General features: G+C 39.9%; 1 protein-coding gene across 1 annotated transcript in view; it reads left to right on the top strand.

Moving 5' to 3' along the window:
* itga11b (integrin, alpha 11b) overlaps positions 1 to 27,810 on the top strand; it is a gene marked incomplete at its 5' end in the record, with an annotated part of 65,232 nt that overhangs the window by 16,562 nt on the left and 20,860 nt on the right. The window contains 7 exons of the mRNA XM_079809540.1: positions 6,380 to 6,524; positions 10,294 to 10,442; positions 20,515 to 20,658; positions 22,553 to 22,756; positions 23,913 to 24,043; positions 24,124 to 24,290; positions 26,553 to 26,692. Of these exons, the coding sequence (XP_079665666.1) occupies positions 6,380 to 6,524; positions 10,294 to 10,442; positions 20,515 to 20,658; positions 22,553 to 22,756; positions 23,913 to 24,043; positions 24,124 to 24,290; positions 26,553 to 26,692 (1,080 nt within the window). The remainder of the gene's footprint in view (positions 1 to 6,379; positions 6,525 to 10,293; positions 10,443 to 20,514; positions 20,659 to 22,552; positions 22,757 to 23,912; positions 24,044 to 24,123; positions 24,291 to 26,552; positions 26,693 to 27,810) is intronic.

Raw genomic sequence — 27,810 nt, 5'->3', positions numbered from 1 at the left:
GCTGTCTTCTGCCTATGGTGGTGAAATACAATAGAATAGAACAGAAATTAAATAGAATCTTATTTACTCAATAAGGAAATTAGTTTGAATAGCAATTGCAATCGATTCCAATAGAGTTTGTCATTAGCGAACAACATGATACTCCAACAAGCATAAAAATTAACACAAATATTTAGTGGATTGATAATGAACATTTACCTCACATTGTCTGCATCTCTAACTGTGCGTTCACATGGCCAGCGGCGATAGCGTCAAAGTGGGTGGAGGTCGCGGCGCGTCTTGGACGATTTGGGCATCGAGGTAGGGTGACCACCATCAAACAAACCAAATGTGGGACAATTACTAAGTTTGTGTGGGACAATGTGGGACCGACACTAAAACATAACCTGAAACTGTTACAAAATGTCTATCTAACTTAATAAAAACATGTATTCTGCCTTTCAGATGATAAAAATACTTTGTTCTTTAGTCCCTTCCAGAAAACACCATTACATCACAATGTAACATTTTACATGTCATTTAAATTCAACATCACTGAGCCCAAAGGCAGCAGGCATCAGATCTGACCAAGTCCAATAATGAACAAATAAAATATAAAGCAACATGAAATTAGTTAATTGACAGTCTTATATATTATATTATATATTAAGAATATAACCAATTTACCGAATTATCCATTCGTTTTCTACACGGAACTAATCACCGCTCCACATTTTGATTGACAGCCATCACAACCTACTAGTGACCGTGTTTACTCTTTTCTTTTCAACCATTGGATAGGATTTTAAAAACGGCTGTTGTATTTGTGAAAGGCGGGATGTTACTTCTGACGAAGCGCTGTTAAATATGTCTAGGTGAAAAATGATGCCGCAAAAAGAATAAATGAAATGCTTTCTTAAAAAGGCAAAAGAACGCATCCATGTTTTCTTAATATGATAATTAAAAACCAACAGACTGATGAAAATGCGGGACATTTTCTCAATATGCGACTAGGGATGGGCATTTTTGTCAATTTCTCATTTCGATCATCGATAGGTCTCAAAAACGAGTACTCGAGTACTCGGGGCGGGGCATGTACAGGGGGCGGGGCTTGTCCGTCATTGAGATAATGAAAATACTGTTATGAAAATGGTTGTTGACAAATACAAACGTGATATGAAAACATGAACATATAAAACAAAAAATAACTGCTAGATTATGATGCATAAATGTCTTTGAAAAAGAAACGTCTTTATAAAATGACCGTCTCAAATAACCAAGTCAGTAATATCGAGCATTGCCTTTGAGCTGAAACGGTGAAATAACACCACCCTGCAGAGCTTGCTAGCTGGTTAATAAACTCAACCAAACGCACCCTATATCAATATTAATATGAAGATTATTATGAACCTATTACGACATAAATCAACACAAAAGGACGTGAATGCGCACGTGAACTTCAGCGTGCTAGATTGTACAGGGGAAGGGTTTGAAACGGAACATTTTGAATGCGCTCTTCCTTTAACAACGCTGATACACGGACAACGAAAGCACAGAAACAACATTTTATTAAAATCCTGTTCTCATTATAATGCTTTGACAGATTGACTCTGCACATCATGCACTTCATTTTATTATTCATGATCGAAGCGTTTACAGACATCACTGCGCATTTTCGCACTCATAACGAAAAACAACTTTAAATAAACTAGGTCTACTGTTAAAAAATACGAGAACAGTATAGCACTGCTGCATTACTAATATCAATGATTCTGAGAAAGAAATAGCCTATCTGAAAAGAATATGGTCTCTAAACCATCATGTTGAGCATGAAATATGCGTTTGAGCTGAAACTGAAGAGAATGAACAACAGCCGGTATAACGGCAGCGCTTTTCTCGCTTATTAAGCTCAACCAAACGCGTTTTAGATTAATCAGATATAGACAACATAAAAGTAATCTTACAACGTGCATCTGCAGAAAAGGACGCGAATGCGCACATGAACTTCACGCGCTAGTCTGAGTGTTCTCGCTGGTTTCTCTGTGGATCAGCTGATACACGGGGAACTAAGCACAGATCACTTACAGCATTTTCCACGGTGTTATCATTATAATGCTATGTAGGCTGTGACAGATTGGCGCTGCACGTCTTGCACTAAACATTTAATGATCAGTGATTCCAGACATCACTGCAGTACACGCCTCAGTTTCGCTTTATTTCGCCGCGGTCTGGAGGTGTGCTGTATAACGCTAACCAATCAGACCTCCGGTACCGCGCAAAACGACGCAATAACCAATAAAAAAGAGAATTTTTTTTTTTTTTCAGGGCGATCATCGTTCTCATGATCGATGATCGCTGTCACGTTCGAGTACTCGATTACTCGACCACTGTTGCCCATCCCTATATGCGACGTGCGGGACAAGGGGTGAAAATGCTGTGCGGTACAACGCAAAGCGGGACGGGTGGTCACCCTACATCGAGGAGAGTTGAAATCAAGTCAACTTTATGGTAATGACTGAGCTATGACGCGGTTCGGCGGCAACCAATGGCAATGTAGAAGTGCTCCGCTTGAGAGGATCCCAGAGAACGCAGTGCTGTAAACTTTGGTTCTGACCACATTAGTTCCAAAGCAAAATGGAGGAGCGGTTAGGGCTGTGCAATTAATCGAATTTCGATTTCGATTTCGATTTTGCCTCCCAACGATCACCAAAATAGTACAATCGAGAAAAATCGATTATTTTGCCTTGCGTTCTGAATGAAACGCGCACGCGCACATCCGCCCCTCCCGAACCCACAAATCTCTATGAGGTCGTGAGTCTCGTGTGCATATCATCCGCTGGAATTTAAAAACTCGGCGCGAGTAAAGATGGCAGAAGGAGGGCAGTTACAGCAGCGTTTGGTGAGCAAAAAAGGCAAAACCAACTCCGTTGTCTGGGAACATTTTGGCTTCGAGGAATCAGAGGATAGCAGAAATATGTTTCGTGCAAGATTTGCTACATGGTAGTGTCTGCAACGCAAGGCAACACCACGAATTTGTTTAACCACTTGAAAATTAAACAGAGTGACCTATGACAATCTAATAAAGAAACAAAAACTGACGAGAGCAGGGGAGCCGTGTAAACGTCCTTTTTTTCCTTCATATTTTTCAAATAATTCTCTCTTTGTAAACTTTGTTCAATGCATGCGAGATTGCGAGTGCTGCCATATTTTCGAATATGACCAGTCGTTTTCACCGTCATCACGCGGGTTTAGTGCTTTAGGGTTTAGGTTTAGAAAGAGAAGCCGCGCGCGCTGTGAGAAAATGTGTCTCTGTGCGTTCATTCGAGAGCGCGCACACGTCTCTCAGCGCGCAAATATTGAGTTCTCTTTCAAGTCTTGCTCTTAAACGGACAAACTCACACAAAACGTATGTCAACATGTCCATCTTGATGAGTATCTTTGCAGACATAGTCTGTATATGCCTTAAGTGAACTTTATACAGTCGATAAAGAAGACGCGAGGTCTTAAAGGGGCAGTAGCCTTTACTGCTGTCTGTTTAATGTCAAACAACAAAAGACAAGGACATCACTCACTGCTCTTGATTGAATAGCTTTTGTAAATTTAATAGGATTAATTTTTAATTTATGCACTCAAATATGCAATGTTATTTTACATTTGATACATTTCTGTACCTGAAAACTAATGTTAGACGTACATGAAAGCATAGCCGAACCATATTGTTGATCTTATTTATTTGTGGTTATCATTTTTACGTGAATACTTTTATACTTTGATTCGAATATATGTTATATTATTTATTTTAATAGTTCAAAAAGTACAACAAATGTTACAATTTCAATTGAATTGTTGAAAGGTGTATTTTTAATAAATACAACACATTCCCAAAGTCATGTGAAATAATCGTGTTACATAATCGTGATTTCAATATTGACCAAAATAATCGTGATTATGATTTTTTCCATAATCGAGCAGCCCTAGGAGCGGTTGATAATTGTTGTGGCGGGTTTGAGGAGAAGGCGCGCAACACTATTTATAGGCAACATTTTCACTATAGAACACTTGTTTTTCAGAGGGAATACAATTAATTGGCTCAAAACAACACCGACTTGACCAATTGCATTAATGCTGCACTTCACCTAGGACAGTTATTGTAATGTAGACTGCACACAAATTAATGTTAAAGTTAATAAACGACATGTTGAAATTAGACTAGCACTTAACCATGAACACAAAAGCCACACCACAAAAATTGGCTTTAAAGGGTTAGTTCACCCAAAAATGAAAATTCTGTCATTAATTACTCACCCTCACGTCGTTCGAGACCCGTAAGACCTCCGTTCATATTCGGAACACAAATGAAGATATTTTTGTTGAAAGCTGATGGCTGAGAAAGGCTTCAGATAGGCCTCCATTGGCATTCAGTACACTTATACTCCCAAGACGGATAAAAGGCACTCAAAACATCGTTACAAAGTCCATCTCACCACAGTGACTCTACAATAATCTTACGATGCGACGACAATAGTTTTTGTGCGCAAAAAAAATAAAAATAACACCTTTTTCCAACTTGTTACTGCCTTCCGTGTGTGTCTCCACGACGCATGCGCGAGAATATGACGCAGATCCGGCGTTCGGACAGATGACCCAGAAGAGATTTGTTTACAATCAGAGGAAGACGCGCGTGTCTAAGCTGTTGGATTCTACATTGATCGTGCTTTAGGTCTCGGCTCGGGTCTTAGTGCTCAAAATGGGGTTAGAGTGTGCATTTCATGGATTCCCGAACGCCGGATCTGCGTCATATTCTCGCGCATGCATCGTGGAGGCACACGCGGAAGGCAATAACAAGCTGGATAAAGGTGTTATTTTGATTTTTTTTTGCGCACAAAAACTATTGTCGTCGCATCGTAAGATTATTGTAGAGTCACTGTGGTGAGATGGACTTTGTAACGATGTTTTTAGTGCCTTTTATCGGTCTTGGGAGTATAAGTGTACTGAATGCCAATGGAGGCCTATCTGAAGCCTTTCTCAGCATCAGCTTTACACTAAAATATCTTCATTTGTGTTCCGAATATGAACGGAGGTCTTACGGGTCTCGAACGACATAAGGGTGAGTAATTAATGAGAGAATTTTCATTTTTGGGTGAACTAACCCTTTAATTGGTTTATTTCGTTAGCAAACATGTAACTATAATTGTTAAGTTCTTTCCATCGATCAGCATAGCTAGAAGATCTATATTCCGCCAAGACCAAGCATATCAACATTGTCATATCATTTACCATGCCAAACACTCAGACAGTTGTCATGATAGAAAATGAATTATCCTCTTTATGCTCCTGCAAAGTATTGAAGCGCTGTAATTGCACAGCCACAATAACATATAACATATTAAATGGTAAAATGTTTATCTAACTGGCTTTAACTATTGAAACCACTGCCATTTTGTTTAGACATGAATGGTTTTTACCTGTCAGAAACTTATTTCTGTCTTGATGTGATCACATTACACCTGGTTCCTAGGGCATTGCTAGGTGGTTGCTAGTGTGTTCTTCGTCAACACACACAATTTGAGGCATCATTCATTTCTTTTGCACAGACTGTGCAGGGCGAGTTACAGGCTAAAGTTTAATACTCAGGATTAGGGTTTGTTCAGGGGTTTGCCTTTGCAAGCACCACTAATAAATGCGAATGGAACAACCCACAGAGTGTATTGGAGAGAGTTTATTGTGCAAATGTGCCATGGAACGCTGTCAAAGTGTCCACGTCGACATTGCATGAGGAAAACTTTGGCAGTGAGTTTCAGCTCTTTATTCAGACTCACAGATGACTGCTGCACTCGCTCGCATGCATTCAGGATCAAGCCAGAGAATTTTAATACTAAAATAAAACTGCAAACTCTTTAGCAACTGCATTGATATGCCCTGGCAACCACCTACAACTGTCTAGTGTTGTGGCATTGAGTTGGGTTAGCATCACTCATTTAGTTAGTCATTACTGGACATTCATTCTGAAACTGAACTGGGATAGGACTATGACCAAGCATATTTGAGTGCAGTGGTGGTATCGGACTGAAATGGGTTCATTATGGGTTTGAATGCTACAGTCCCAGATGTTAATACGGAGCAGAGTTTTTGGCAGGAGCTCTCAGATCGGTGCGGGAGAGATTTGGCAAACGCTCCGCTAGCATTCCCAATACCGCTGAAGTCCCTGCCAGGCCATTTGTCATGATCCCATAATACTCATTGAGTCCTCCCTGCAGGTACATGAACCAAGACCTGACGCAAGACTCTGTGTGTTTTGTTCTCTACCGCTTGTGATTATGTGTGTATTTTCCTTTCAAAAATACCACCAAACGTAATTTTTGTATGGGAACAAATGAAGATGCAAAGCATTCTCTTAAAGGACGGGATTCTGGTTGGTGCCGTTGGCGCATACGACTGGAACGGAGCTGTTCTGAAGGAGACCCGTCATGGTAAAGTCATCCCACCAAAGTCCTCTTACATGAAAGAGTTCCCAGAGGAACTGAAGAACCACGCAGCATATCTGGGTAAGAAAATGAAGCCGTTCTTAGTTAGTACCTAATGAGGATCTGATTCCATGACGGACAAAAATCAATATGTGCTCACAAATACTCTTCTGAGGAACAAAATAAAGCATGTTCACTCCATTCTTTCCCAGTTTCATTTATGCAGGGCTCGACATTAACGCTTGTCCGGGACAAGTGGATTTTTTGAAGGGGAAAGTGAAAAACAATTTTACTTGCCCGACGGACAAGTATCCTGGTTAAAACGTCAAAACAAAAAATAACTAGGGAATCACCAAAGTGCAAGAATGAATCTGCATTCAGTTAGTGTAAGTGGAGATCAATAGTGGATAATATAAAATGAAATGACGTTAATAAGGTTGAGCTGTTGAGGCTCGCGCAGACTCTCGAGGAGAAAATCGAAAACTAATGAGCGCCGCTCACACACAGAAACTCAGTTAACATACACAGTTAAAATTGTGCAGTTTTTATATTTATAACATATGATACAGTTAAGCAACATCACTAACAAGAGTGTTGTTTTCCTGAATACCATCACGACTGAAAATGACACTGATTTCATACGCCAGTTCCATAAACAATTATTTAACATTAAGTCACTTACATTTTAGAAGCAATATGGACTGTTTTTGATCTATTTCAGCAGCGAAAATAGTTCCAAACAAAGATCACAGCGGAACCGTAACGCATCTCACAGCAATAGTGTGTGTTAGTGAATGATTCAACGTATTAGTGAATCGGTTGAATCAAAGATTCAATGGCCTATTCGTAAACGACCGTCAAATTCTTGAATGATTCAGCCGTTTCACTGAATCGACTCAATGACTCGCTCATTAAGACGGTCACATGCTGCCACCTACTGGTGGTTTAGTTTAATCTTTCCAACATTTCTTATTTGTATATTCAAAAATATTTAAAGTAATCTCATAGCATTATTTAATGCAGTTGTAATTGTACAGTGTAAATGATTTAATTTCATTGGTAACAGCCTATAGTGTCTTATTCTCATTTAATTTATAGATCAAATTTAAGAATATAAAAGGAAAGCTGAAGCATATCCTATATTTAATAAGATTATGGAAAAATTCCCTTTTTAAAAAGGTACAAATATGACAAATATGCATATTTAAATATGTCAACGCTGATTAAACACTGGTGAGAATATTGCTTCAGAATAGATTATATTTACAAAAAAAATCTGGACAAGCAAATGTTTTACTCGGACAAGTGAATGACAGATTTACTTGTCTGAAGGACAAGCGTGTGAACAGGCTTAATGTCGAGCCCTGATTTATGCATGCACATATTAAAACCCATCAAATCAAGATGTGTTGCACAAGTGCAGAGGTGGCGAACTCTGGTCCTGGCCAGCCTCAGTCCTGCAGAGTTCAGCTCCAACCCTGATAAAACTCACCTGCCTGTAGCTTTCTAGTAACCCTTCAGACCTTGATTAACTTGTTCAGGTGTGTTTGATTAGGGTTGAAGCAAAACTCTGCAGGACTGTGGCTCTACAGGATCGGAGTTCCCCACCGCTGCACTAGGGTGTACGTCAATGGCATTCGTTTTTGCACACATTGCACTGAAAAATGACCCGGCAAGTTTAAACAGACGGAAGTGTAGGAGATTTGAGTGCTCCGAAGAGGAATATAAGACGAGGCATGAAAATGGGTCAGGGGTGAAAAAGGTGAGAAGGATATTACCCCTCTAGGGGGGTCCGGGGGCATGGTCCCCCCATTTAAATCTTCCATATTTTAAAGCATCAATCTGATGCATTTTGAGATGCTTTTTTTGCCAACCTGGGAAGAGCTGGAGAAACTTAAAGGCGGCATGAAATAAAATTTTACAATTCGTATTTTTATATTAATATTGTAGTGTTTACTATAACTGATTTATCTGTGCACTTCATTATTTTTTAAAAATTAATTTACCCTTATAATCTTTAATCAAATATGTTAACTTTCCCTCCCCCATCGAAACGACCTCTCTTCTCTCCCGGTCATGTGATATGGCGCGAGGGCGGGGTTATGGCGTGAGGGCGGGGTTATGGCGCGAGGGCGGGGTTATGGCGCGAGGGCGGGGTTATCGCCCCCTGTCTCGTTTCTGCTCCGCCTCTCAGAAACATGTCACTGATCGTGGTTAGGTGCATTTTTCTCGGTATACACAATACCTTCTTCAAGAAGGACTTCTTTTTAGGCAAAAAGAGAGAAATATATGAGAAATAAAAGCTTTTTTTTAATGTAAAAATTACTCAATATAGTCGGACGAACAGCTTATCGTGACGACTCGCACTGAGGAATGCAGCGTGTGTGAACGCGCTTACGGCGCGCGCCCTTATAAGGGAGAGCTGAGAAAAAAGCTTTACAGAAATAAAGCCATAAAAGGATTAAAATAAGTCAAATCTGTAGCATAAACCAGCGAAAAGTGAGGAAATATGCTCAGTAACATTATGTAGAAAAGATTTAGAGAGAAAATACATTTATTTAAAAGATAGATTGATTTTTTTTTCCACAACTGAATGCAAACTTCAAATCTGCCTCCATTTAGTTAGCAACGCCCCACTTCCAACGATCCAATCAATTCCCGAAGGACGAAATCAAGCCTCGCCCTACATTTTTTCTAATTTCAGAAGCCGTTTCACTCGGGTATACGTCACAATAAGGAGAAAAAGACGATCTCAACTTCCGTTTCATGCCGACTTTAACTTCAGCCATGAGTCAAAAATGATTATGGCCTCAATACAATATTTCACCTTTCCACATCGAGCCCAGGCCGTTTCCCTTTAGGAGTCAGAAGTATCGCGATTACTGTAGCCTACTGTTCATCAGTCAAAGGGGGATCGAGCGGGAATCTTTATTGGTGTCGATTTTCAGTCTCTTTTTAATGATAGGCTTTACGCATCTGTCAATCATCCCCACTTGCTATTTGGGGGAAGAACCTAGCGCTATGATTGGTCGAACTCTTCTTCTTTTGCGGTTGCTTGATTTGAGGACTGCGCGTGCACAGAAGCGTCACCGGGTTTTTGCGTAGTTTAGAGTGACAAATCGTACCAGCGTACTTTGAAGTGAAAATGCGTATCCGCTACGCAAATTGCATACAGGTTGGCAGGTCTGCTTATTGAGAGAACGGTGGACCACTTTACCTTCTGCCTTGTCAGTCCCCTCACCTCAAAATCTACCTCCTCAAAAACGGTTGCGTTAGCTAATAATTTTCCACCGGAGCTTTAGCTAGCTGGCTAACGTTGCGTTCTCTCCTGCTGTGTTCAATGACTCAATTCATCAAGCTGTAGCTAACGTTAGCTAAGTCTATGTCAACAGAGCTCCTGGGTAACTTAACTTAGATATATCAGAAAATATTAAAATTATTGAAACCATCACTCACCAAATTCAGTCAGGTAAATCGCTGCGGCCAGGCGTGTTTTCAGCTTCTGATGGTGGTCTGCACTGGTGATGCAAGGCCCTTCGCGTTAATATTTTCATGCACTCGCGCTTCCTTCTGGCACCTGTTCGCAATTCACTGAATCGCAGTTCACTGAATCGCAGTTCACTGAATCGCAGTTCACTGAATCTCGTGCTCCCTTCTGGCACGCGCTCCTGTTCGCAGTTCACTGAATCTCGCGCTCCCTTCTGGCACGCGCTCCTGTTCGCAGTTCACTGAATCGCAGTTCACTGAATCTAGCGCTCCCTTCTGGCACGCGCACCTGTTCGCAGTTCACTGAATCGCAGTTAAATTCTCATATTAATTTATAATGCATAATTTTGACAATTGTTTCTAGGGTACATGGTGTCCTCGGTGGTCTCGGCTCAGTACGGTCAGCTGTACGTCGCTGGAGCCCCTCGATTCAACCACACAGGAAAGGTCGTCATCTTCACCCTGACCAACAGTGGCAACCTCACCATACTGCATGCTCTCGACGGTCAGCAGGTAAAGCAAAGAACATACTACAAGACTGACGATCACCACACTTCCATGTTTTAGTACTGTGGAAGATATTTATATGGTACTCCAAGGTACTTCCAAGAATACCATGGCAGAGCTCAACAATAAGGCTTACTACAAATTAATTGTTTACGCAAAGAAATGTTACATTACACAAAAGAGTAAATCTGTTCTGGTGCATAAACACATAAAAATAAAAGGTATTATTGTTTTGAGGTGGGCCCAGTGAAAATGTTGCCGGGGAAGAAAAAAATTTAAACTAATGCCAAAAATGTCCTTATTTTTGAGCAATGCGTGGAAGTATCACAATACTTTTTGGTACTGCCAGTTGCCTGATCTTTTCTAGTGTGCACACTTGTGAGATACATTCAGAGTAGTTGCAGACACTATGATACATTTCAGACTGGTTTTAAATCTAGCTGAGTAGCAATCAAGTCGGCGTACTGTCCTGACTAATAAAATCAAAACAATGAGCAACTATATAGTATTAAGGTGTGTTAAAGTTCTCCAGGAAGGTGTTAGTGTTGTAGTCAAGACCACCTAATCCAAGACCAAGACGAGACCAAGACTTTGAGGGGTTGAGACCAGACGAGACCAAGACTTTGAGGGGTTGAGACCAAGACGAGACCAAGACTTTGAGGGGTTGAGACCAAGACGGCACCAAGACTTTGAGGGGTTGAGACCAAGACGGCACCAAGACTTTGAGGGGTTGAGACCAAGACGAGACCAAGACTTTGAGGGGTTGAGACCAAGACGAGACCAAGACTTTGAGGGATTGAGACCAGACGAGACCAAGACTTTGAGGGGTTGAGACCAAGACGAGACCAAGACTTTGAGGGGTTGAGACCAGACGACACCAAGACTTTGAGGGATTGATACCAGACGAGACCAAGACTTTGAGGGGTTGAGACCAAGACGAGACCAAGACTTTGAGGGGTTGAGACCAAGACGACACCAAGACTTTGAGCGGTTGAGTCCAGACGACACCAAGACTTTGAGGGATTGATACCAGACGAGACCAAGACTTTGAGGGGTTGAGACCAAGACGAGACCAAGACTTTGAGGGGTTGAGTCCAGACGACACCAAGACTTTGAGGGATTGATACCAGACGAGACCAAGACTTTGAGGGGTTGAGACCAAGACGAGACCAAGACTTTGAGGGGTTGAGACCAAGACGAGACCAATACTTTGAGGGGTTGAGGCCAGACGAGACCAAGACTTTGAGGGGTTGAGGCCAGACGAGACCAAGACTTTGAGGGGTTGAGACCAAGACGAGACCAAGACTTTGAGGGGTTGAGATCAAGACGAGACCAAGACATTGAGGGGTTGAGACCAAGACGAGACCAATACTTTGAGGGGTTGAGGCCAGACGAGACCAAGACTTTGAGGGGTTGAGATCAAGACGAGACCAAGACATTGAGGGGTTGAGACCAAGACGACACCAAGACTTTGAGGGGTTGAGACCAAGACGAGACCAAGACATTGAGGGGTTGAGACCAAGGCGACACCAAGACTTTGAGGGATTGAGACCAGACGACACCAAGACTTTGAAGGTTTGAGACCAAGACGAGACCAAGACTTTGAGGGATTGATACCAGACGAGACCAAGACTTTGAGGGGTTGAGACCAAGACGAGACCAAGACTTTGAGGGGTTGAGACCAAGACGAGACCAAGACTTTGAGGGGTTGAGACCAGACGACACCAAGACTTTGAGGGATTGATTCCAGACGAGACCAAGACTTTGAGGGGTTGAGACCAAGACGAGACCAAGACTTTGAGGGGTTGAGACCAAGACGAGACCAATACTTTGAGGGGTTGAGACCAGACGAGACCAAGACTTTGAGGGTTTGAGACCAAGACGAGACCAAGACTTTGAGGGGTTGAGACCAAGACGAGACCAATACTTTGAGGGGTTGAGACCAGACGAGACCAAGACATTGAGGGGTTGAGACCAAGACGACACCAAGACATTGAGGGGTTGAGACCAAGACGACACCAAGACTTTGAGGGGTTGAGACCAAGACGAGACCAAGACATTGAGGGGTTGAGACCAAGGCGACACCAAGACTTTGAGGGATTGAGACCAGACGAGACCAAGACTTTGAGGGGTTGAGACCAAGACGAGACCAAGACTTTGAGGGGTTGAGTCCAGACGACACCAAGACTTTGAGGGATTGATACCAGACGAGACCAAGACTTTGAGGGGTTGAGACCAAGACGAGACCAAGACTTTGAGGGGTTGAGACCAAGACGAGACCAATACTTTGAGGGGTTGAGACCAGACGAGACCAAGACTTTGAGGGTTTGAGACCAAGACGAGACCAAGACTTTGAGGGGTTGAGACCAAGACGAGACCAAGACTTTGAGGGGTTGAGACCAAGACGAGACCAATACTTTGAGGGGTTGAGACCAGACGAGACCAAGACTTTGAGGGGTTGAGACCAGACGAGACCAAGACTTTGAGGGGTTGAGACCAAGACGAGACCAAGACTTTGAGGGTTGAGACCAAGACGAGACCAAGACTTTGAGACCAAGACGAGACCAATACTTTGAGGGGTTGAGACCAAGACGAGACCAATACTTTGAGGGGTTGAGACCAAGACGAGACCAAGACTTTGAGGGGTTGAGACCAAGACTTTGAGGGGTTGAGACCAAGACGACACCAAGACATTGAGGGGTTGAGACCAAGACCAGACCAATACTTTGAGGGGTTGAGACCAAGACGAGACCAATACTTTGAGGGGTTGAGACCAAGACGAGACCAAGACTTTGAGGGGTTGAGACCAAGACTTTGAGGGGTTGAGACCAAGACGACACCAAGACATTGAGGGGTTGAGACCAAGACGAGACCAAGACTTTGAGGTGTTGAGACCAGACGAGACCAAGACTTTGAGGGGTTGAGACCAAGACGAGACCAAGACTTTGAGGGGTTGAGACCAAGACGAGACCAAGACTTTGAGGGGTTGAGACCAAGACGAGACCAAGACTTTGAGACCAAGACGAGACCAAGACCTTCAAAAAATTGTCTTAAAGGGTTAGTTCACCCAAAAATGTAAATTGTGTCATTAATTCCTCACCCTCATGTGGTTGGACACCCGTCAGACCTCCGTTCATCTTCAGACACAAATGAAGATATTTTAGTGTAAAGCTGATGCTCTGAAAGGCTTCAGATAGGCCTCCATTGGCATTCAGTACATTTACACTCACAAGACCCATAAAAGGCACTAAAAACATCGTCACAAAGTCCATCTCACCACAGTGACTCTACAATAATTTTACGATGCGACGACAATAGTTTTTGTGCGCAAAAAAAATCTAAATAAAACTTTTATCCAACTTGTTCTTGTCTTCCGTGTGTCTCCACGACGCATGTGTGAGAATATGAGCAGATCCGGCGTTCGGACACATGACCCAGAAGAGATTTGTTTACGAGCAGAGGAAGACGCGCGTGTCTCAGCTGTTGAATTCTACATTGATCGAGCTTTAGGTCTCAGTGTAGTTCTCAAAATCGGGCTAAAGTGTGCATTTCATGGATTCCCGAACGCCGGATCTGCTCATATTCTCACGCATGCGTCGTGGAGGCACACAGAAGACAAGAACAAGTTGGATAAAAGTTTTATTTAAATTTTTTTTTGCGCACAAAAACTATTGTCGTCGCATCGTAAAATTATTGTAGAGTCACTGTGGTGAGATGGACTTTGTGACGATGTTTTAAGTGCCTTTTATGGGTCTTGTGAGTGTAAATGTACTGAATGCCAATGGAGGCCTATCTGAAGCCTTTCTCAGCATCAGCTTTACACTAAAATATCTTCATTTGTGTCTGAAGATGAACGGAGGTCTGACGGGTGTCCAACGACATGAGGGTGAGGAATTAATGACAGAATTTACATTTTTGGTTGAACAAACCTTTTAACCCTCTTGGGTACTTCGGGTCAAAAATGACCCGAAGCGTTTTATAAAAAAATGATAAAAGGACTCAACAGTGAAGGGGTGAATCTCCAAAACATCAAGAGTGCAAAACTCACACACACACACACACACACACACAAAAACACAATTAGCTTTTGGAATGGCACGCGTTCATTTGTGTGTGTGTGTGTGTGTGTGTGTGTGTGTGTGTGTGTGTGTGTGTGTGTGTGTGTGCAGTGTTTCCCCTACCATTGTTTTGGGGGGGCGCCCCGCCCTCCCAAAACGACCCCCGCCCCCCCTGAATGAGTGGTATAAAATATTTGTCATTACGGTCGACAATAAGAATTGCCCGATGGTTCAGTGCCAGCGTGAAAGACACTCCCAGAGCTGCATCTTCACGGAAACTGATCATTTGCGCATTTTTAAGCCTTGCCAATTTAAATATTCAAGCCAAGCGCTCATAGACGAGAAAGTGTCTCTCAGTTTGATACTCGCGAAGGGCAACAACACACACACACACACACACACACACGCACGGCCACGCGTCTCACATCGCGCGAATATTCACACAAAATTATATCAAAATGCCTGTCTTGTTGAGTATCATCGTAAACATAGTCAGTTAGGTCTTTTAAATCACCGTAAACATGAAATTTGCCAGTCACCGCCAGCATTTATGGTCAAGTTTGTAAGTTTTAATGGTCCACAGAATATCTAAACATGCAATATATCAAAAGAAAGAACAGACCCACTGTTTTATTCCAGCTTCATATATTATTTTTTTAATAAACACTTGACTGTTGCAAGTTTCATGAAAAAGCAACATTTTGAGCATAAAGCTGAAAAAATCACGTTTTTGTAAAAGACTAACGTTGAACGATGAACAAAACACAGATGTTGTAGATGGAGTCCATCAACAGCCCAAAGCTTCAGTCCTAGAACTCGTCCTGGGTTGGCATTTCATTCAATAACATTGGGCAGTTGTGATGTATATGCTGTTTAATGGTGATGATCGCGTTATTTTGCATATGCATCTGCTTATGATATCGCACGTTGCTTCTTTGGCAGTGTTTTGATCAGGAGATTTTGTTCTCGTGCAGGAAATGCGCTACAGCGCCCCCTACCGTATAACAGTGAACACACGGAAAGCCGGAAAAAAAAAATCACTCACTGCTCTTGACTGAATAACTTTTAATAAGGATTAATCTGTATTTTTATGCAGTGACATATAATTTTATGCAGACTGTGCAGTGATATTTTACATTTGATTACTATTTTTGTACCTGACAATCTAGTTTAGACCTACATGAAAATAACTGTTTATTTCATTTGTATATGTTTGTTCTGCTGTATTTATTTGTGCTTTTGCTCATAATTTGATTATTTGTTCTTATTTTATTACTGACGGTCTTTAACAATATAAAAAAAATATATGAGTTAGGATATTCGTTTTTAGAGTCATAACCTTATTTATTATGCTTATATGGCTCAAAAACAATACTAAGCCTATTTTACCAACCTCTGTTGTGTTGTAAATAGTTGTGTGATGTATAAAAAAATGTTGTTTATATTTATTTACCAAATTAATTTATTTATTGTCTATGGCAACACCGAGGATCCGTAACACTCCCGCTCCGCGACACTAGTAGTTTCGGGAGGCCCCCCACCAAGTTTCGGACCATTCCGATGAAGCTACGATTTAAATTTTTTTTTATAAAAAGCAAGATCCACTATAGTGGTAAAAATGTGCTATTGCGTGATAAAAATGCTCAATGTGTCCACCGGATGGCACCTATCTCATTAAAAAAATTTGCTTTCATGAGGCCTAGGCTTGACTCTAAAATGAAATACAGCTTTACAGTTTTTCTCAGTCGCTTTGGTACATTTCTCAGATCAGATTTGAAATTCTCAAAAGTACCTGTTCAATTCTCACATCATTGTGTCACTTGTGCACATCAAAAAAGCAGTTTCTCATTTCTTTGAACAAGTTGCAAATGCTTGTGTACATCCATGCAAATGATTATGTCCAATTCTCTGCTGTTTCCTGCATTATCAGCTGCTTATGTCATGTTGATCAGAATGTATTATAATGGGTCTCTGTTGAATAGTCCCCCCCCCCCCCCACAACATTTAGGCTTTAGTTCATAGCATAAGTCTTTACATGCAAAATGGTTGAACAAGTTGTCATAATATGTCAAGGATATTTCTATACATTTCCGTTAGACGTTCACATTTCCACTTTTGTTTTTGTTTTTCTTTTCTGTGCTATGCAGTGCTGTCTTTTCCTTTCTGTATCGTAATGACATGGTCTGTCAACAAATTACAGTACAAACAGTAAAAGCGTATATGTGAATCTTATCCAGTTTCTTGCAATCAAACTCCCACATACACTGAGGTGTAACTTACAATTTACAATAATTGTCATCAAAACTTTAGACATAGTTTACATCAGAACATCCCTCCAGAGTACAGTTATATTGACAACATGACTAAGCAATTTGACTGCCTTATCTGTACACAATGACACAAGGACTGGTCATTCTGATGGCACTGACATGTTCATTGACACAGATATTTACTTTTGAGAGATGAACTAAGGATTTTGAGCAAGAGACTGGCTTCTGCAGGTTATCCATGGGGTTTTGCTATTTGTACAAATTGTTTTGAGAAATGCACTTACTGTTTTGCAAATGTCGAGGATGGTTCGAGAAATGTACCAAAGCGACTGAGAAAAACTGTAATAAAAAAATTATATATATATAAAATAAAATATTATATTCAATGGGAAAAAATGGGTCATAATTATTGCATAAATATGAATTCCAAATCATAAAATTATCTCAAAACACCAAAAAAGAAAAGAAAAAATATTATTGAACAAAAATATATTTCATTGATTTTACTCAAATCTTTTTTTATCGTAATCCCGCCCTCCGAAGATCCTGAGTGTGACCCATAAATGAAGAACCCCAGAGGGTTAAAACCAGTCTCAAGACCCAGACCAGTCTCGAGTACTACAACACTAGTCATGAATAAAGAATATGCATCATGCGTTTTGCTTTTTAACATGCTGTGCTGTAAAATTAATCATTATATTCTTTATCGGAATTGGACAAAACAACCAATGAAATTGCAAGAGAGTGCAAGAGTCAGAGCAAAAATAGCCCATTTATAATATAGCCCTCCATCTTTTGATAAACTACTGCCATTATCAGAACAAAAGTCCATTTACGACATGCTTTCCACAGATGGTAATAGTGTGATGTCAATTGCTCAAGGAAAATAGTGCCGTCTTGTCAATAATCTATAATAGGACCAATTTGCATGAAATAGTGCATGCAAAAGTAGTGTTTACTTGGCCTGAACGGAGAACGTTTCTCCTAACTCCTTCCTTAATCCATCTGTCTGCATTTTTCCATCATACCTTCTCTCTCTGAAATGGTGGCGTTTGATTGGAGAGGCACATCAGTAGATTAATGCGGACCATGTGTGTGGACAGGAGACGGCGTGTGAAGGTCTAGACTCAGTCACCCGCTCCAGATGGGCAGGCGTCTCTATGGCCCATGTGAATCTCATCTGCACGTGTGTGTGTGTGTGTGTGTGTGTGTGTGTGTGTGTGTGTGTGTGTGTGTGTGTGTGTATGCATGGCCTGCAGTGAATGCACACAATAAACGCTTACCGTTTCAAACACTGCCGGTCGCCGACCACAACATTCATTTAGCTATCAACCTGTTATGCACCAGACCGTGTGTGTGTGTGTGTGTGTGTGTGTGTGTGTGTGTGTGTGTGTGTGTGTGTGTGTGTGTGTGTGTGTGTGTGTGTGTGTGTGTGTGTGTGTGTGTGTGTGTGTGTGTGTGTGTGTGTGTGTGTGTGTGAGCCTTTAGGGAAAGCACTTAGACGGGAATGTGATAAAGTGTCTCCTGTTTTCTGGCATTTGTAAAGTCGACAGAAACTTTCAGGGTTGAAATAGCGAGGTCTGCCACACACTATTGCAATGGAAAAGATATATTGTGAGGCTGTTGAAATACGCTTTAAAATGTCTCTGGTTGGTGTGAAATAACTTGTAAATTAAAATGTTATTGTAAATACATTACAATGTCAGGTGCATTCAAATCTCTGGTTGGAGCAAGTGGAGCATAAAATACAGCAATACTTAGAAATCAAAACTGTGAATCGTCTTGACAAGCAATTTATTCAATTTTCAAACTATTTGAAGTTAAATGCATTGCTTCTTCCATCACAACACATCATTGTGTGGCTCCTATGATCATCAATCTTGTGACTAAGTGATCAAAATTATGATTCTCATTTCTCACCAAGTGAATAATTAAACTATGGAAGCTTGTTTCCGCCGCAGAATAAAACATTTTAAAAGATAATTGCAACTTTTTCTCTCACAATTGTGTTTACATCTTGCAATTATTTTGCGAATTGCATGATATAGAGTCAGAATTGCGTGATATAAAGTCAGAATTTCATGATATAGTCAGAATTGTGATATAAAGTCAGAATTTCATGATATAGTTAGAATTGCATGATATAGAGTCAGAATTGCATGATATAGAGTCAGAATTGCATGATATAGAGTCAGAATTGCATGATATATAGTCAGAATTGTGATATAAAGTCAGAATTGCGTGATATAAAGTCAGAATTTCATGATATAGTTAGAATTGCATGTTATAGAGTCAGAATTGCATGATATAGAGTCAGAATTGCATGATATAGAGTCAGAATTGCATGATATAGAGTCAGAATTGCATGATATAAAGTCAGAATTGCATGATATATAGTCAGAATTGTGATATAAAGTCAGAATTGCGTGATATAAAGTCAGAATTTCATGATATAGTCAGAATTGTGATATAGTCAGAATTGTGATATAAAGTCAGAATTTCATGATATAGTCAGAATTGCATGATATAGAGTCAGAATTGCATGATATAGAGTCAGAATTGCATGATATAGAGTCAGAATTGCATGATATATAGTCAGAATTGTGATATAAAGTCAGAATTGCGTGATATAAAGTCAGAATTTCATGATATAGTTAGAATTGCATGTTATAGAGTCAGAATTGCATGATATAGAGTCAGAATTGCATGATATAGAGTCAGAATTGCATGATATAGAGTCAGAATTGCATGATATAAAGTCAGAATTGCATGATATATAGTCAGAATTGTGATATAAAGTCAGAATTGCGTGATATAAAGTCAGAATTTCATGATATAGTCAGAATTGTGATATAGTCAGAATTGTGATATAAAGTCAGAATTTCATGATATAGTCAGAATTGCATGATATAAAGTCAGAATTGCATGATATATAGTCAGAATTGTGATATAAAGTCAGAATTGCGTGATATAAAGTCAGAATTTCATGATATAGTCAGAATTGTGATATAGTCAGAATTGTGATATAAAGTCAGAATTTCATGATAAAGTCAGAATTGTGATATAGTCAGAATTGTGATATAGTCAGAATTGCATGATATATAGTCAGAATTGTGATATAAAGTCAGAATTGCGTGATATAAAGTCAGAATTTCATGATATAGTCAGAATTGTGATATAGTCAGAATTGTGATATAAAGTCAGAATTTCATGATATAGTCAGAATTGTGATATAGTCAGAATTGTGATATAAAGTCAGAATTTCATGATATAGTCAGAATTGTGATATAAAGTCAGAATAGCGTGTTATAAAGTCAGAATTGTGATATAAAGTCAGAATAGCGTGTTATAAAGTCAGAATTGTGATATAAAGTCAGAATAGTGAGATATAGTCAGAATTGCGTGTGTATAAAGTCAGAATTGCGTGATATAAAGTCAGAATCGCTTGATATAAAGTCAGAATTGCGTGTTATAAAGTCAGAATTGCGAGATAAAAAGTCGCAATTACCTTTTTATTTTTTTTATTCTGTTGCAGAAACAAGCTTCATTTTAATACGGGTGAAAAAATCCCACAAATTTACATTGAAGGACATTACATTGCATAGACTTGAGGGTTGACTCTTTAGTTGGGACAGTAACCATCCAGAACACCCTAGCAACACCCTAGCAACCACACAGAACAGTATACACTATGTCCTAATGAATGTGGATATCAAATGCGGACAGAGTGTGTTTTTGGTGAATCTTTAGATCGGGTCGTATTATGGAAGTGAGTTGGCACCGATTGATCTGGATAACGATGGATTGACGGATATTTTACTTGTTGGAGCTCCCATGTACTTCTACAGAGGGTGGGAGAAAGGCCGAATCTACATCTACACCATCGACTCACAGGTGACAACACCACACAACATCATAATGTTATCCCAAAGGTGCTCAGAAAGTCTGTTATGTTTGGAGAAGCACTATGTGCACCGTTGGTGTAACTTACCGCTTATTTACGCACCTCACGATAAATATACAGCGCCACAGCAAAATAAATTACATATTTTTAGTTACCTGAGTGCTGAGTTTGAAGGTTGAACCGAGTATAAGGTGAGAAAGACCGTGTATTGAGTTGCCCTCCCGAGTTGAACGTAAAAACAAACATATAATAGATAGCGCGAACTGCTTGATATTAGAAAATTGAACCGATTCCTGTGAATCGAGAATCTTAACCTACACCGACGGTAGTCTGATTCACTAACGAATGACTCTTCTGAGTCGGTTCTTTTAATGAATCACGGATTGGTTCGAGTCAGTGCATTAATCCTTCACTGAAATCAGACTCAGAGGGGTTATTGAATCAACATCGTTTGTTTAAAGCACCTTAAAGGTAAATCTAGCACCACAGCATGTTTTTGATACCCGAGTAGTGAGCTTGTATAGGCTGAATTGAATATGATGAGTTAAAAAGACTGTGTATTGAGTCTCCCTCGTACGTCGCACGTAAAAACAAACATACTGTAATACGATTCATTCGATTAGCCAACAAATTACTCTTTCGAGTCGGTTATTTCAGTGGTTCAAAAACATTCAGCGCGACCAGTGTACACACTCTGTTTCACAAACAAAAGACTCTTATGACTCGGTTCTTTAATGAGTTGTTCAAACGTCTCTGTCAGAAATCAGTGAGTTTGAATCAGTGAACGAACGAATCCTTCACTGAATTATAACACGTCTTTTTTTTCATATGAAAAAGCATGTTTTATATGGTTTGTGAACAGTATTAGCCAACTAATGACTTGTTCATGACATATATTATATTATATATTAGGGGGGGGGGGGGGGGGAGAGCGGGGCACAACCTAACGCTTTTTGACTTTCACAGTTTGTGTAAAAAATCCACTTGGGGTTCAGAGTATTTATTGTTTCCCACATTAATTGCACACATGTCTAGTACAATTATGTGGTTTTGTTTCATTAATACAGATACTTTTTTCTTGATTTACCCCGAAAGAATGGACGTGAAATGTGACAACATGCCCCATAGGTGGCACAATGTAACATGACCAAATAACAGCTTAACATGTGACCTGATATAATCAAAAAAATATACAAGACAAACTAAAATATTTTGTCAACAAAATACAATTATTAACTTAAATAATGGCATTTTTTAATCATTAAACATATAAGTATTTTTGAGTTTGACTACAAACACATGGTAAGATCCGCATTAAAGAACGATCTCAACTGTTAAATAACAGATATAAGATTAAAATAACATCGGATTTGTCTTATTTTAAATAAACACAAGAGATGAAAACTAAACTTAAGTAAGAAATTTACTTTTGCTATGGTTAAATACATGTTCAGTAATATCTTCCAGAGATTTTTAAATTTTTGCGTTATTTTTTCCTCTAAATAATGTTGATATGGCAACTAGTAAATACACTAAGTTTCGTCATTCTGGCATGTTTGGAAAGGGTTAAAACATGCGTGCCCCGCGCTCCCCTATATTTTGTGTTGTGTGCTGTGAAATATAGGCGTATGTTAATGTATGAATGTTGTACCTACAATATTTCCAAAGTAAGACTAGGTAAATAAACTAAATATATAGTAAACAGTGTGATGAATGAACCAGAAGTCAAATCGGCCAATTATTTTATTTAAAAAAATACCACTTGTGAGATGACAACATTATGTGGTCATGTACATACTAGTATTAACTAGCATTCCATTCTGAACAGAACCATTTTAATGAATATTTTATTGTTTTCTCTCCCTCTCTCTCTTTATTCTACAGGGCTCTTTTATACCGAATGGGACTCTTGGACCATCAGAACAGACCCAAGATTCTCGTTTTGGTGGGGCAATGTCCGCCCTTCCGGACTTGAATGGTGACGGCTTCAGTGAGCTAGTAGTGGGTGCGCCACTGGAGGACAATCACAAAGGAGCTATCTATCTCTTCTACGGCCGACAAAAAAGCATCCAACCCAAATACAAACAGGTAAGACTCAGCTGAGAGTAACTGATTATGATTTCGCTTTTTTAACTTCAGTTAATGTAGCATATATTCTCTGGCTCTTACAACAGTTCCCACACAAGCAATTTATAGATTATCATGATAGAACTTGCTTATCAATGACTTGAAGATCGTTAACTCTTAAATTCATCCACTATCCATTCAGAAACGTCCTGTCTCACTCTACATGTTTTCTCTTCTTCTTGAGTCCCTCCATTATTGTCCGACTTCGGTTTGAGTATAAAAGGCTGAACAGTTTCTGACCTTTTCAGTGTGTGTCTGCGTGAGGTAATCGGAGCTACTAACATGAGCTCTTGAAGCTCCGCCCTCTTCTAGCTCATTTGCATTTAAAGGGACACACACAAAAGCGGCGCATTTTTGCTCACCCTCATAAAGTGACAATTTTAACATGATGTAAAAAATGATCTGTGGGGTATTTTGAGCTAAGACTTCACATACACACTCTGGGGACATCAGAGACATAATAGGACCCCTTTAAATGCCATTCCACTAATGCCGAAATTAAAAATATAATAACAGGTATGAACATTCAAAAGTAATATTCCCACAATGTTTGTCGAGTTCTAAAATGGACGTTTTTGAACGTTCACAGTTTTAATAAATGAATGGTAACATTAGCAAAACATTCTTTGTTACCTGGGTTATGTCTTAAAGCTACACTGTGTAATTTTTTTCGTTTATTCTTAGCTAAAAACACTTAGTTCTTTCAAAAATATATGTGCTCATTAATGTATATTTACTTCTTTCAAGTAATAAAGTATTCTCGTAAGTTTATAATATTCCATTGAAAATACATACGGGTGAGGGTTCGAATGCGGGTCGCCATGTTGCCCCTCCATCTGGAAAGTACATTAGCCAAAGAGGGACATACCCGTGAATTCAAGCTTCGCCTTTGGCGTTTTAACACTCGATGGCACCGTGTCGAATGTGGACGAGGTCCAACTGGAAGCCATGTTAATCTTGGACTAAATCGGCCACCGTAGGAGTTAAAACGAAATCGGAATTGAGAGGAAGAGAAACTAATATTCACTGGATGGTCATATACAAGTTCACCACTAGATGGGGGAAAATATCACACAGTGTAGCTTTAATCATGAATGTATCTCACCCTCCATCTCAGAGAATAGCCGGTGGTGACATCTCTCCAGGTCTCCGTTATTTCGGCCGCAGTGTGCATGGGATGATGGATGTAAATGGAGATGAGCTCATAGATCTGTCTGTGGGCTCTTTAGGGGCTGCAGTTCTGCTTTGGTAAGTTTGAACCGTTCACATTAGGAGAAACAAAGATTGAAACATAACAGAGTTTTATACCTTCGCGTGTTTTCGAACAGGTCTCGCAGTGTTGTCCGTGTGGGGATCAGCATTCATTTTGAGCCTTCAAAAATCAATGTTTTTAATAAAGACTGCATCCGAGGAGGCCGAGATGTGTCGTGTATGTTGGCCACCGTTTGCCTGAACGTCACGGCACGAACACCAATGACGGATCCAAAGACAGTCGGTATGTAACTAGACGTCCATCACCGAAAATAACTGACCAATCAGAAGGCTGAATGATAAAAGCGCATTTGTTGTACTTTCCAGTATCCTGTGCCTGTGTGTAATCTCTTTCAGATGTTACCAAGAAAGGTCACTGCTAAATATTAGAGCAGTTTTTCCTAATGCATAAAGCCTCCGGCCAGAGAGAAAACACTTTAATCCCGGCATTTAGAGAGAGAGAAGCCCGTGGAAGCCATCATAAACTGTGTCAGGCTTCCCTTTCGTTTCCCATCTGGAACTTATAAGCTCAGGTCCGGAGGGTCATGCATGCACTTAAACCGAGAGTCATTCACCTCTTTATCAAACGTGATCCAATTATAATTTTTTTCCCAGTGCAAATATCGAAACATTCTTAAATTAAAGTGCCGATTTTTCAACTTGCGTTGCATTGTTACAATGTCGGAAGTAGGGGAGCGCGGGGCACAACCTAACGCGGGGTTAGTTTTAACCCTTTCCACACATGCCAGAATGACGAAACTTAGTGTATTTACTAGTTGCCATATCAACATTATTTAGAGACAAAATAGCGCCAACATTAAAAAAATCTCTGGAAGATATCACTGAACATGTTTTTAACCATAGCAAAAGTAAATTTCTTACTTAAGTTTAGTTTTCATCTCTGTTTTTTGTGTTTATTTAAAATAAGACAAATCCGATATGATTGTAATCTTATATCTGTTATTTAACAGTTGAGATGTTCTTTAATGCGGATCTAACAGCAGAAGACACGAGCCGCGATTTAAATCATAGTTGCGCATGTGGGGTGTGTGTTAACACATGAGCCCCTATTAGAACTACGCTATTATATTCTATACTTTTATGAATTCTTTTGAGAAACCATGAGAAAAGAGTGAATAATGTCTGAGCGTTAATGTTCAGAAATTATTAATTATTATTATGTTTTGAACTCTGCTGTAAAGCTGTATTTAGCGATGTGTTTGTAGTCAAACTCAAAAATGAGTATATGTTTAATGATTAAAAAATGCCATTATTTTATTTTAAAAAGTTAATAATTGTATTTTGTTGACAAAATATTTTAGTTTGTCTTGTATATTTTTTTGATTATATCAGATAACATTTTAAGCTGTTATTTGGTCATGTTATAATGTACCCCACCTATGGGGCATGTTGTCACATTTCACTTCCATTCTTTCGGGGTAAATCAAGAAAAAAGTAAACACTGTATTAATGAAACAAAACCACATAATTGTACTAGACATGTGTGGAATTAATGTGGGAAACAATAAAAACTCTGAACCCCAAGTGGATTTACACAAACTGAGAAAGTCAAAAAGCGTTAGGTTGTGCCCCGCTCTCCCCTATATGTAAATGACCAGTGTTTACTTGTTTATTTGTATTTGTAGTAGGGCTGTCAAAATTAACGCGTTAATAATGCATTAACGCATATTCATTTTAACGGCACAAATTTTATTAACGTGCGATTAACGCATTTTCTGTTTGATCCGTGGCCTAGCCCGTAGTTGGAGAAATCGAGAGCAGCTAAAGACGTAAAGGATGCAGCAGCAAACAGAAATGGGGAAAGAAAAGGGTTAACTTTGACATTACTATTCTGAAACAAGTGACGTTATAGCCTACATAAGCTACCTTTATTTTCTGATTAACTGAAAAACTGTTTAACGTGTGTGCAGCAGTCCAAGTCCGAGAAAAAAAATCGTCACAACCTCCTCCAGGTATGGTTTAAAGGTCCACATGACAGCATCATATTACCAATTTTTCATGCGAACCGTGCCCCGTTCTGAACTAAACTGCCCGTGTAAAAACGCCCTTTATTTCTATTTTTAAAATGACAGAAATCATTGCTTATTCTGAATTTTTAAGCTTAGGTTTAAGAGACATGAACAAGTTCTTTTAAAAACATCTTTGATACATATCTAGTCTTCATGCTCTGTTGAGTATGGTTTCACTAATAATAAACATACATGCATATTTGTCCATACCCATGTTGATTAGAGTATTAAAAACTTGAAACGTATAAATTTAAGGTACATTTAGAACTGATAAAAATGTGCGATTAAGCTGCGATTAATCGCGAGTTAACTCTTGACAATCCTGCAATTAATCGCGATTAAATATTTGAATCGATTGACAACCCTAATTTGTAGATATTTGTACTGGAAAACAAGACAGAAATACTGAAGAAGAGCATCATTTTTAGCAGTGCATGTAGCTGTTGTCCACACTGAGATGTTATCTTTCTGTTCAGCGCTGAGGTACAGCTTTGGTTTCGAGGAGAACAGATATTTTCCCCGAGCCGTGTTAGACAGCACAGAAGACCCGCAGCCCAGAGACGCCATCCTGCGGCCCGACTCAAACTTCTGCCTGCAAGTGTATTTCCATGTTCACGTGAGACACTTTCTGTACATCTAATCATGTTGCAGACGCTTTTATCCATTTCAGCTGAAATTAGGCTGGAAAAGGGAGCGTGGAGAGAGACATGAAACTGACAACTAGCACACTTTAAGAAAAATGTGCTTTTCACTACTCCTATAATATATGATATACAGAAAAAATACTCACCTAAAGGATTATTAGGAACACCTGTTCAATTTCTCATTGATGCAATTATCTAATCAACCAATCACATGGCAGTTGCTTCAATGCATGTAGGGGTGTGGTCCTGGTCAAGACAATCTCCTGAACTCCACACTGAATGTCGGAATGGGAAAGAAAGGGGATTTAAGCAATTTTGAGTGTGGCATGGTTGTTGGTGAGTATTTCACAATCTGCTCAGTTACTGGGATTTTCACACACAACCATTTCTTGGGTTTACAAAGAATGGTGTGAAAAGGGAAAAACATCCAGTATGCGGCAGTCCTGTGGGCGAAAATGCCTTGTTGATGCTAGAGGTCAGAGGAGAATGGGCCGACTGATTCAAGCTGATAGAAGAGCAACTTTGACTGAAATAACCACTCGTTACAACCGAGGTCTGCAGCAAAGCATTTGTGAAGCCACAACACACACAACCTTGAGGCGGATGGGCTACAACAGCAGAAGACCCCACCGGGTACCACTCATCTCCACTACAAATAGGAAAAAGAGGCGACAATTTGCACAAGCTCACCAAAATTGGACAGTTGAAGACTGGAAAAATGTTGCCTGGTCTGATGAGTCTCGATTTCTGTTTAGACATTCAGATGGTAGAGTCAGAATTTGGCGTAAACAGAATGAGAACATGGATCCATCATGCCTTGTTACCACTGTGCAGGCTGGTGGTGGTGGTGTAATGGTGTGGGGGATGTTTTCTTGGCACACTTTAGGCCCCTTAGTGCCAATTGGGCATGGTTTAAATGCCACGGCCTACCTGAGCATTGTTTCTGACCATGTCCATCCCTTTATGAGCACCATGTCCCCGTCCTCTGATGGCTACTTCCAGCAGGATAATGCACCGTCACAAAGCTCCAATCATTTCAAATTGGTTTCTTGAACATGACAATGAGTTCACTGGACTAAAATGGCCCCAC

Source organism: Gobio gobio, assembly GCF_949357685.1.
Source record: "Gobio gobio genome assembly, chromosome: 25".
NCBI lineage: Eukaryota > Metazoa > Chordata > Actinopteri > Cypriniformes > Gobionidae > Gobio > Gobio gobio.
This window is presented reverse-complemented; position numbering and strand designations above follow the sequence as displayed.